Raw genomic sequence first — 12,548 nt, 5'->3', positions numbered from 1 at the left:
CACAGGTGTTTGGTTAAACATCAGAGTTTGCTGAGAAGGGTTATTTTTCCCCCCCTTTGTGCCTGCTTAGTGTTGTATAGTAAACATAGCCACATGGTGTAATCGTGTTAGATTATTTTGAGATATGGAATAAAATGTTATGAACTCATTTAGAGCCATTGTATTTTACCACGTGGGTGCCACTTTTGGTATTATGAAAGGAGTTCACAGGACAGCTAGTGCAAGCAGCTATATCTTCTCAGGAATACATAAGTCCACACTGCAGTTGCCCAACTGTGTTGCCACTAGGAAGGAGCAGGAGCCTACTATTGAAATAAAAAGAAAACCTCAGAGTGTGTGCCTCTGTTTCATACTGCACACGGTTCCTGCCTCAGCATCCCAACCCCAGCTAGAAGATGGATTTTGGTGGTGACACCTGTGCTGTGGAAAGCTCTTCAATCTCTTCAGTGGCATGTGGCAGAGCACAGGTGTATGATAACAGTGTGAAATTAGACAGTGCAGCGTGTCCTGGACATTGCTGTTTGTACTCTTTATATCCCAGTTCATTCATTGGTTTCTGGAACTGAACAAGTACATCTACATACAAAATGTAATTGCAATTTAAGAATGTTTTATGGTCATGTATGGATGTGAGAGTTGGACTGTGAAGAAAGCTGAGCGCCAAAGAATTGATGCTTTTGAACTGTGGTGTTGGAGAAGACTCTTGAGAGTCCCTTGGACTGCAAAGAGATCCAACCAGTCCATTCTGAAGGAGATCAGCCCAGGAATTTCTTTGGAGGGAATGATGCTAAAGCTGAAGCTCCAGTACTTTGGCCACCTCATGCGAAGAGTTGACTCATTGGGAAAGACTCTGACGCTGGGAGGGATTGGGGGCAGGAGGAGAAGGGAACAACAGAGGATGAGATGGCTGGATGGCATCACTGACTCAATGGACGCGAGTCTGAGTGAACTCCGGGAGTTGGTGATGGACAGGGAGGCCTGGCGTGCTGCAATTCATGGGGTCGCAAAGAGTCGGACCCAACTGAGCGACAGAACTAAACTGAACTGAACTGAACTGATGAACTTTTATATTGTACCTGTAGTTAATTTTCAGCATTCTACTTCTGGAGCTTTCTTTTTGAATGGTGTTCAGGGTTTCTCTGTGTTTGCGAGTGTGAGTGTGTGTGTGTGTGTGTGTGTGTGTGTGTGTGTGTGTGTGTGTGTGCGCACGCGCACGTGCGTGCTAATGACTGATTTTGTAGTTTATTACCTAATATACTTTTCTTACAAAGGCTGCATAGTAAGTTTGTTGCAACCCATTGTTTATAAATAAAAAACATTTTCATTTCATGCTGTGGCAAGTTTAAAAGGGTAATTTGCTTTGCTTGCAGCCCTGGACGTTCTCCCGCCTGCTGTGACCATGAAATAATTATGATGAACCATGTCTACAAAGAAAGGTTCCCAAAGGTAATGAATTGAATTGAAGATGTCCAGCATCTAAATGACCAGGAGGCACAGGCTTAGCGTCTGTAAGGTAGTTTTGTTGAGGGAAGTAATGGTCTAGTCCAGTCATGACTCTCATAAAATAGCACTGTAACCTTCTTTAGAAAGGTAAAATCACTAAGCATTTTTAAAAGCTGCTGAGAATTAGCCACACATTCTGTGGACTGAAATGGCTGTAAAGTAAATCCCCTTGGTTCACCTGCCCATGGTGACGAGTTGGAGGTGGGGTTGCTGGTGAGATGCTCCGTGGGCGTCTGCTTTGAAAGGCTGCTAGACTCTGGGGCTCCCCTGGGGCTCCTTCGGCCCTTTGTGGGCCTGCTGCTGTTTGGTCCAGCAGAGACTGTTCAGCTTCCTCAGAAGCCTGTAGATTGGTCTATGTCACAAAAGTCTTTTACCTTTTTCACCTAATTTTTCTTTTCTGTGGCTTCCAATCTCTTCAGCAATTATGTCTAATCCTCTTTATTCAGAAGGAGAGTCCAGTTGCAGTGTTCCCCATTAGACAGGCCAGTAGAATTTGGACTGAGCCAGAGAGCCTTTGGAGACGAGTTGATGCCAGTTGCCCCTCTGCAAAGAGCTGCTGTCCGCCAGTCCCCATCACCTAGTCTCCATGGCTTTTCCACCAGCGTGCTTCTACACATTTGGGAGAAACAGTCGCTCCATTCTGTCCCCGTTCCTCCCCTTATCACCCTAGGCAAGAGAGCAAAAGGAGATCCTCGGCTTCATAAATCAGGAGAAGAGTACTTATTATTTGTAATGAACCCAACATTGATGTCATTGATTACGGTCGTTTTAGCCATTTATCACATGTCGCTTGTTCACCAGGGAAACAGATCCTGACTTTACTAGTTAATACTGGTTAGGATTTTAGAAAGGAATAGGAGACAGAGGGAATCTCCCAGGATATACAATAAATGCAAGCAAGGAATATTGATTAGGCAATCAGGGATCCCAGAGAATGAAATAAAAACTGAGAAGGAAATTTTAGACTTATGTTGTCAAGGGAATCCCTTTGACCTTTTGCCCAAGATGTAGCTTTTTGAGGAAAGGATATTGATGGTATGAGATGCTTGTTCCTGGTACATTAAAATATAGCCAAGAGAGCAAACTGGTGGCCTGTCCTATGGAACTCTAACTTCAGTTCTGATTTTTGAATAGGTAAAAACAGAGCTGTAAGTATTTGGTATTTTCAGCAAACTATCTGAAAGAGCCCAAGATCTGAAATGCCAGCACAGCAGTTCACAGATACTGAGTTATTTGGAGAAGCTTACATGGACCATTTTACATTTGATAAGGCATAGAAAATAAGTAATTATCACCCCAGGAGATTCAGTTTCTCATATATACCTCTTTTTCCACTTGGGAAGGCTTCTTCTTCTTCTTCTTCTTCTTTTTTTCAAATAGATTTTATATTTTTAAGGCAGTTTTAGATTCATGGCAAAGTTGAACAGAAAGTATGGAGAGTTCCCAAATGCTCCCTGACCCCATACATACACAACCCTCTCTTATCAACAACCCCTTACACACACCCCTGGTCCCAGAGTGGTCCATTTGTTATCATTGACAAACCCATACTGACACGTTGTAATCAGCCGAAGTCCATAGTTTACATTAGGATTCACTCCTGTATTGTATATTCTTTGGGGTTTGACACATGTATAATGACATTTATGTATGTAGCATTTTAAGTATCATACAGAAGTGAGGCTTCTTTTAAATTTAATTTCTAGAATTCTATTTGATAACTTATAGAGGTCTCCAAAAATACTAGATAAATGCGATGATTGTGCTGTTTACCTATTTGTGTTTCCTTGTATTATGTCTGTGTGTGCATGTCTTCTGTGAACAGGCTACAGCTCAGATGGAAGAGCGCCTAAAGGAAATCATCACCAGCTACTCTCCAGACCACGTTCTCCCCCTTGCAGATGGAGTGCTCAGCTTCACTCACCATCAGATTATTGAACTGGCTCGCGATTGTTTGGATAAATCCCACCAGGGTCTCATCACCTCACGATACTTCCTTGAATTACAGCACAAATTAGATAAGTTACTACAGGAGGTATGGACCTTATAGTTTTTTGATTTGTTTTGCTTTTACCCAGAATAAAGACAAATTTTATGAGTGCATCTGCCTAACAAGTTTCAACCATGAGATGGAGTTCATGTTACAGAGAAGCAAAGAAGAAGAAAAAAATTGATTGCTACTTGCTATAAATTGATTCCGGTCAACATCTAGAGTAATAGAAAGTTAATGTAATAACCTTTACAGGAACCTTGGGACCCAGCAATCTATGGCTGTTGGAGAAGTGGATTGTGAAGGATTCTGAAGCAGTGATTTTTTTTTTCTCCCTCCTTAACCATAAAGTTATAAATTGCCTGAATGTATGTGCATTATTTGATGATGCTATCTAGTTCTAATATCTGGAAAAGCTAAATGGAAAATTGCTGGCTTCTTTCAGGCCATGTGTCCTGTTAATTAACCTGCATGTGGTATTGGGTAGTAAATGGCAACTTACATTTTCATTGGTGTCAATATTTCTTCTAACAGAGTATTCAATTTCTAAAATGACAGATAAACACAGGCCACTTCCAGGCCTAACACTTGCATGCCTAGCTCCTGATAACACCCAAGACAGGAAGGGAGTGTGCATGGTGGGATGGAATTAGTGCATAATATTGCTGTCCTGATTGAAATTGTTCATCCCCAGCCTACAAGTAAAACCTATTTAGCCTATATATTTGGATATATTGTATTTTTGTATCCCATCGGCATACATTATGCCCATGTAAATAAAACCGTAGGTGGTTTTCTCTAAGGATGATTATGTAAATAATTGCATGGAACTGAATGAAAATATTGGCATCCTGGTTTTCTAGGAATCCATCTGTCCTTGCTCATACTGAATTTAGTTGTGGCAAGATGAGACAGTCCTCTCTGACAAGCAGCCACTATTTTTCTTCCCCTTCCCATCTAAACCTCCCAACAGAGTTTTGTGCTCTGTCCCCATTTCTCACATTTCAACCTTTTGTAGCCCACAGAGGCAGTTTTTCTCAGACTATCTTTGTGTGAACACTGTATTCTGGGGTTTTATTGTCAGTTTCCAATGTGTCATAGACCAATTCTACTATAAATTACGATAAAAATGTATTTACCTCTGTGAGATGTTTTTTTCCTTAATTTCTCAGTTCTGTATCAGGATATTATTGTAATTAGCACTTAAGTTCTGTGGTTCATTCCTTCATAGGCATTCTTTGTGAAGGCTTGAATCCATAGCCGAAGCTATTTGCATTGAAATACACCGCTTAATTTTGTTTCTATATGATAGACTTGGAAAGCTGTTTCATGGCAATTAGAAAAAAATCTTAGGGTTTCAAAGAACCATCTGAATGCACCATATAATAGATTAACTGTTGACTTTTGGAGAAATTTTTCTCTTGGGCAGAGGAGTATATATACGTGTAACATAAAGAGTATCATCAGGATTTATAGTTATAGTGCCAGTTGGTTGTCTTTAAACACATTTTATTTTATAATCATTCCCCAGTGGTCATTTTCTCTGTTTTTTTCTTTTAAATGTTAACTGTTTTGTTTTTGCTCGTATATAGTTTCTCTACCTACGTTTTGGAACGTTGCCTTTGATTTAATTATTCACCTAGCATTTGACATAAGCAGCATACAGCTTCTCCAGTTACATCTGGAGAATCAAGGTTCCTCATCAACCCTCCACTCTGCTTGTATCACGTACTTGACGTGTCATAAACCTTTAATGTCGCCTTCATTCATGGCTCACATTAAGAGCCCTAATGTTTGGTTTCTAACGCAGAGAATAAATCAACGTTTTGCAATTAAAATGTAGCTAATGGAGCCATTTTGTAGATCTAGACGTTTAGTAGTGTCCGTTTATGCAGAGATAAAGTCTGCTTATCAATCTTTTAGAAGTATTTTCTAAGTCACTTAGTTCTTGAATATTTTCAGTTATCTAATTAGCATGCTTTGCTGATTTTCTTTCCCATTTAATGGAGCAACTCTCTCATCATTCTTTTCATTGCTTCCTCGTAGGCTCACAATCGTTCAGATAGTGGAGAGCTGGCATTTATTAAACAACTAGTTCGAAAGATCCTGATTGTTATTGCCCGCCCTGCTCGCTTATTAGAGTGCCTGGTGAGTTGTTCCTCGAGGTGACTTTGTTATTTATTGTTAACTGTGGGAAAGCAGGGACCACCCGGAAGCTCCAGTTGCATTTGGCTTCAGAGACAGAGCTAAATGGAAAGAGTCAAGAAAGAGAAAGTGAAGTCGCTCATTCATATCTAACTCTTTGAGACCCCATGGGCTGTAGCCTGCCAGGCTCCTCCTTCCATGGATTTTCCAGGCAAAAATACTAGAATGGGTTGCCACTTCCTTCTCCAGGGGATCTTCCAAACCCAGGGATCAAACCCACGTCTCCCACATTGCAGGCATACTATTTACAGTCTAAGCCCACCAGAAAAGCCCAAGAAAGGGTCAAGAGGAACAGCAACTCATGAATGTTGATGACAGCATCTGTGCTTTCTTTCTCTGGTTTTCGGTAAAATTCTAGGACTTGTGTTGCATTAAGAGATGGTCGTTATCACATTCTGGTCAAACCTAAAAACCTGATCATGAAATAATGCACTTGACTTTATCTCAGCATAATTTTGGGCTCATTCAAGACATTCACTGTGCCTCACTTTTCTGGAGATGCCAAGATGCAGAGAAAGGGAAATCAGAGCTAGGATAAATGGTAACCTGTGGTTATAACTCTTACTTTTGAAGTGTTGCATGTTTGAAATAAGGGCTTAGCAGCAGCATTTGGAGAATACAATAGGGCCTTATCCAGACCTCAAGGAATCAGACTTTCCACAATTAGTTTGTTTTATCAATTATACTTTCTTTATTCAGTGACTATTTTCCTGTTTGAAAATCTTTATTTTATGTTATTTTATTGAAATGTCAGTCAACACTATGAACAAAGATGAGGGTTCAAATAAAAGAATAGTTTCATGGGGCTTCAAGTAGTATCAAAACTCACTTTTAAGTTCATAAGCCATTAGAGTATTGATATTTATAACACTGCGTACAATACAGCTTTTCAGAATTGTACATGTACACACATATACATACTGGGTGATATTATTTTGGTTTTATTCTTATTGTAATTAAGATTTGTGGGTTTTTTATACCAGCGAAATGTTTACAGCCTCATAAACTTATACCAGCACATAATAGTGAGATGTGGTACAGGGTAAGTCTGGAGGAGAAAGGTAGGCGTATGGTGGAGGAAGTCTTTCCATCAATGCGGGGACTCTAGACTCAAAAGCACCACTCAGCATTTGAGTGTCTCTGGAAGAATAAAGGGAAAGCAAAATACTCCGGATGCCTCTGGGGAGGAGAGCCACGTGACTGCCAGATACTGGCAGAAGGAAAACTGGTTTTCTCCCTGCTCTTTGTGTTGTACCTTTTGAATTATGCACCACAGGCTTGTACTTCCTGCAGTTGTTCAGTTTGGGGGGAAATACCATTTAGCATTGAAATTTGCTTCTCTGGACAGCAGCAGACATGCAAAGAGAGATGTTGCCTTCAAAGAGGAAATGACTTTTTTACAGTAATCAATCTTAATCAGGAGAGAAGCAGTAAAGGTCCATGTAGCCTATCAAAGATAGAAACAAGTGAGCTGCTTTTTGAGCTGTTTAAAGCTCAGATGAAACTGGAGTTTGAGAATTTTGGGGAATATTTCTCCCAGCCATTCATCTTAGGCCTGTCGTTCCAATCTTGCCTTGCCTCTGGTTCTAGGGTACTGAGTGTGGACGTTGGTTTGGCTTTCCTCCATTTGCAGTGTGCTTTTTCATTTAGAAGCAACAGCCAGCCAAACGTAAACTACTTAAGCGAATGTTACCAAATTTTTACAAAGAGGTAACTGGAAGTACAAGTTTTGTAATTTTCTTTCTTAATGTTCATATCATGTGAATATTAATACCATAATTTTAGAGTTCAATGATAGAAGTGGTAATTCTGAGATTTTTCTTTCTAATATTTTTGGACACCTCTACACTAAAGGAGTTTCCTTCAAAACTTTTCAGAAAAATGCATTCTCATATTGCTTCTTCTTAGGTTCTTTGTGCAGAGAGAGAAACTGAATCTCTTTGGAAGAGATTCATGGATTTTTAAAGCTTTTCTAAAATGGCACAATTAAAAATTCAGACCTGTTCATTTTCAGTAGGATAGATAGCTTAAGTGAAGCCTGGTACCTTCAAAGTCACTTTATAAGGAAATTGAAAATGGAAATTATCTTTAGGTTACCAAGTATTTAAATGTCTTACAATATGATTAGTCTTTGAATATCACCTGAAAATTATATGCTTTTTAAATGAAGTAATCATTTTGCCTTCTTTCAGTATAAATAACTTATAACCATATGTATCCAGCAATTTCACTGTGAATGGGGTTTATGTAATAAACCATTAGACAATTTTGGCTCAAAGAAGTATACATCTGTGTTTGTCTTCTGTTAGGAATTTGATCCTGAAGAATTTTACTACCTATTGGAAGCAGCAGAAGGCCATGCCAAAGAAGGACAGGGTATTAAAACTGACATTCCCAGGTATATCATTAGCCAGCTTGGCCTCAATAAAGATCCTCTGGAAGGTGAGTGGTACCTGGTTGGGTTGACCTTTTACCTGCGTATACATAATGGCCTCATTGAAGAACTTAGTGGCACATCTCTCCTTTCTCTTCATGTTTTGACTCTATCTGGTGAAAAGGCCAAATCTGGGGGCCAATTGTGATCCAAAAGAAAGAGCTCTAAATCGAATTTTGTGTTTACCTAAAGTGGGGAAGAGACCTTGAAATCCTGAAGGCTTCTCAGCCTGAAACTTATTTCCAGGAAGAGTTAGATTTCCATCTTCTCTGGGTGTTTTTTCTCCTGCAAAGCACTACTTGATTCTTCTCAGGGGTGCACATTTTTAAAATGTTGGTAAAGAAATTAATTACATTTAATTTAAAAGTGACATTTCAATGTAACTGAGGGGTAAGATAACTAATCACTGGTGATTAACTTTAAGTAAGGTGCAGTGTTCATAAATCTATTTTTACTTACCTGTCTCAGAAAAGTATGAAAAATAGTAATATGTATATATTATTATATATATACTGGGGAGCCAGTTGGAGAGAAGAGGGTTTCTAGAACTTAAGCAAGGATTTCTGCTTGATTAAAAAAAAGAAAGTCTACTGCTATTAAATGCAGAGAAGGGGAGGCACCCTGTTAGTGGGTTGTGTTTTTTTTTTTTTTTTTTTTCCAAATCTGATACTGGCAAACCACCCCTGTCACCACCTTTTCCTGTTCATTATTATTTGGGATTGTCATTTAAAACACTTAGGTTATATACCGCCTGAAAAGACTCAAAAACAATCATAGACTCCTTTATTCAAAATTGTCTTCCTGGTTCATTAAATTGATTTTGCAAACAGTGTTTATCTTGCTAAATTGTTTGTGATGATGCTAACTGTTGGCACAGATACATTCCCATCTACAGCCTGGGAACCTGCTGCTCTCTGCCTGCTCTCCTATTTCCCCCGCTTTGTCTGCTCTTATGGCCATCGAATCTTTGCTTCCAGTGAAATGATGCATGCATTACGGGGAGATAATGCCAGATAAATTTATACTGTACTGAAAGCAATACCACAACAGATTCATCACTTATCGGAGACTGGTGGCTGCTTTTCTGAAAAGTTCCCTGGGGAGAGATTTTTCCCCACGGCTTTTAAATTACCATCTTTACCTTTTTGAATCATGAGTCTTCAGAAATGGTTTAAATCAATGAAATAAAAAGGGCAGATGTTTAATGGTATTTAGATGAGTTTTAAAAATCTCTTCAGGCATTACAAAATGATGCCTTAGCTTCCTGCTTCAAAAGCTGACTCTTGGTTCCATTCCATTACTACCCACTGCTTACAAATAATATGTATTTCCCAGATAATAGTTATTTAGCAGCAACTCTATTTAAAACAGAACCATCTTTTAATTTGTTTTTTTATGAAAATAATTGGAGTGGGGGAGGCTGTCAGAGTGCATTATAGTGAGTCTTCACGCTGGTAGAGTTAAGGTTGTGTCAGCCTTTAAATTGTAGACCGAGTGAGCTCTTCACAGTTTTCTTACCCGGCAGGAAATATCGCTGTAGACTGAACCTTTGGTAGGGGAATAATCTGAGGCCCATTTATATACCTTTATAGTCTTAAAAAATGTTTAACACTGATTTTTGACAAGTTTCATGTTTAGTTATACAAATTTATCACTAGTTTTGTTTTTAACTTTTTAATTTTCTGGATTCAGATCCAAGGATAATTTTTAATCTATTTGCCATAATCACTTGAAACATGATTATTGCAAACTCTGATCTATGTGTTTGCCTTCTTGTCATCCGGGACCCTGGCAGACCTAAAGCTTGGCTTTTGAGGGTTAGGAGTGAGGGTCTGTATGGGACTGCCCAGAGTGTCGGCGCCGTAGGTGTATCACCCTGATCACGCTGTGATGAGTGTCCTCGTGCCTCAGTGCTTTCCCGAAAAACTGAATAATGGCACCTCTTCATACAGTTGTTTAGGATTATATGAGTTCACCTCTGCACCCAAGATGTATAATAATGCTTAATAAGTGTTAGCTGCTGTTGCTGTTTTGGGGCTTCCCTGATGATTCAGATGGTAAAGAATCTGCCTGCAGTGCAGGAGACCCAGTTTCGGTCCCTGGGTTGGGAAGATCCCCTGGAGAAGGGAATGGCTACTCACTCCAGTATTCTTGCCTGGAGAATTCCACGGATAGAGGAGCCTGGTGGCGTACAGTCCATAGGATTTCAGACAGTCAAACGTGACACACAAATGTATACTTTGAGCCCCTCCAATTGAATACATTATAATTTAACTCCTAGTCCATAAAGTCACAGTGCTAGCCACATAGGATGTTGACCATTTGAATGACACAAAGAAAGCACACAGTTTTTACTGAGCTCACTTTTAATTCCTGGATTTCCCCTATAAGTGTCAATCTGGTATAGTGTCAATCTCCAGTTATTTCAATTTCTGGAGTTACTTTTTCTTTAAAGGCAACACTCTAGTGTTGCTTTGCTTCATATCTTTTACGTGTAATCTCCCCCAAGAAAAGGATGATTATAAGAATGTGAATACATGAAATTCTGAGAGCATAAGAAATACCATTAGATACACACAAAAATATGTAGCTAAATATTGTAACTTTTATTACACTTGTTTGATTTTTTAAAATTATTTGTGATCCTGCCGCTTAGAGATAACCCCCCATCAAAGTTTTGGAGAAAATTATTTCATGTTCTTTTTTTTAATAAAGCATGTTTCATTTTTTTCTTCTTAAATATAAAAATCAAAACAAACCATTAAATGAGTTAGGTTGTCTCATTTACTTATATAAACTCAGGGATGCATTCCAGTATTGGTTGAGCAATTAAATGCTTTGTCTCTTAAATAGACCACTAGGGTGGAATTTAGACTGGTGTCAAGCATGTGGCATCCAGAACTGACTACTTTACATGATATAATTAATAGTAATAAATAACAATCAACATTCAGTAAGCACTTAATTTTTGTTAGTTAACATGCTAAGAGCTTTACATGCATGTCACTTGTCATACTCATAAAAAACTGAGATAAACAGTATTGTTTCCATCCTACAGAGAAAGAGCCCAAGGTTAAAAACTCACTAGGAAGTGCTCTTAGTGGTGGTAGCTCAAGTCATTTCAACTCCAAACTCATCTTAACAATTACTGTTGCTTCCTTTCTGACAAATTGCAAATTCTTATGTACTAGGAATGCTTGCTCTCGGTGCATGTGAAGGAATGGAGCAAAGGGTGGCTCATCACAACTTGAGACTCAGTCTCTGAGCTATAGTCAGTACATCTCTGATGCCCATCAGAGCCTAGGAAACTTGCCTCTCTTGAGTATCTGTTTACAGGCATAGTCATTGAACCCTCCAAACCCCTTCCACGCTGTGGTGATTGTGTCAACCTGCTAGTGAATCCTGCCAGCATGAGCAGAGGCCCACTTCTGAGTAGGATTATGTCTAAGTGTTCATAAGGAATGCGGTTCTTGGGAAAAGGGCATGTAATGAACAGTTTCAAAACATCAGTTGTTAGTTCTTGCCATTTTGGATTTAAGGTTTCCCCATGTGTCTCTTGGAGTATAAAGTAAAGTTTTCCTTTTTTAATATTGAAGAAAATATTTTTTCTTTGGTTTTATTAATAGCATAGTTCAGTTCAGTTCAGTCGCTCAGTCGTGTCCGACTCTTTGCAACCCCCCGAATCACAGCATGCCAGGCCTCCCTGTCCATCACCAACTCCTGGAGTTCACTCAGACTCAAGTCCATCGAGTCGGTGATGCCATCCAGCCATCTCCTCCTCGGTCATCCCCTTCTCCTCGTGCCCCCAATCCCTCCCAGCATCAGGCTCTTTCTCCCATCCAATTGCAATAGTCCTGTTTCTCTTAAATCTTGCCTTTTTTTTTTTTTTTTTTTAATTTAGAAATGGCTCAACTGGGAAACTATGATAGCGGGACAGCAGAAACACCAGAAACAGATGAATCCGTGAGTGTAAGTCTCTTTCTTGATGAAGCATGGTGTTGGTTTTTCTGTTTATGAGCATCTGGAGATTTTGGCTGTGTTAATTACTTTATTTGTTCAACACATATTTATTGTGCTTCTATAGGCAAGGTACTAGGTATACAACTTTAGCTCCTCTCTTCAAAGAGAAACAAATTAATACAAGGAAATCATGCACAAAAAGATCAAAATGAGAAACTTGAAGGAGAGCGATGAAGAAAAAGGGCCACGTGTTCCTGGAACATAACATAAAGAGATTTACCTTCATCTTGCCAGTCCAGAAAGATCTCCTAAAGAAGGGATGCTTGACATGTGAGGAGTTACTAGGATGAGAAGGGGCAGAGGGAACATTCCAGGCCAAGGAAACATCAGGAGACACCTGATAGGAGAGTGCTTCTGAGGGCTTTAGAGTGGTGGTGACCGAGTAGCCTTCAGCTT

The 12,548-nt window shown here is 39.4% G+C and overlaps 1 protein-coding gene across 12 annotated transcripts in view; it reads left to right on the top strand.

The window, feature by feature from the left end:
* The window catches only part of MAST4 (microtubule associated serine/threonine kinase family member 4), a 618,855-nt gene that overhangs the window by 552,902 nt on the left and 53,405 nt on the right, over positions 1 to 12,548 (top strand). For all 12 annotated transcript variants that reach the window (XM_042233730.2, XM_042233728.2, XM_042233727.2 and 9 more), the window contains 5 exons: positions 1,371 to 1,446; positions 3,329 to 3,538; positions 5,540 to 5,641; positions 8,008 to 8,140; positions 12,034 to 12,101. In XM_042233730.2, coding sequence (XP_042089664.1) covers positions 1,371 to 1,446; positions 3,329 to 3,538; positions 5,540 to 5,641; positions 8,008 to 8,140; positions 12,034 to 12,101 — 589 coding nt within the window. The remainder of the gene's footprint in view (positions 1 to 1,370; positions 1,447 to 3,328; positions 3,539 to 5,539; positions 5,642 to 8,007; positions 8,141 to 12,033; positions 12,102 to 12,548) is intronic.

Source organism: Ovis aries, chromosome 16, assembly GCF_016772045.2.
Source record: "Ovis aries strain OAR_USU_Benz2616 breed Rambouillet chromosome 16, ARS-UI_Ramb_v3.0, whole genome shotgun sequence".
Taxonomy (NCBI): Eukaryota; Metazoa; Chordata; class Mammalia; order Artiodactyla; family Bovidae; genus Ovis; species Ovis aries.
The sequence above is the reverse complement of the archived record's forward strand: the minus strand, read 5'-3'. Positions and strand labels throughout refer to the sequence as shown.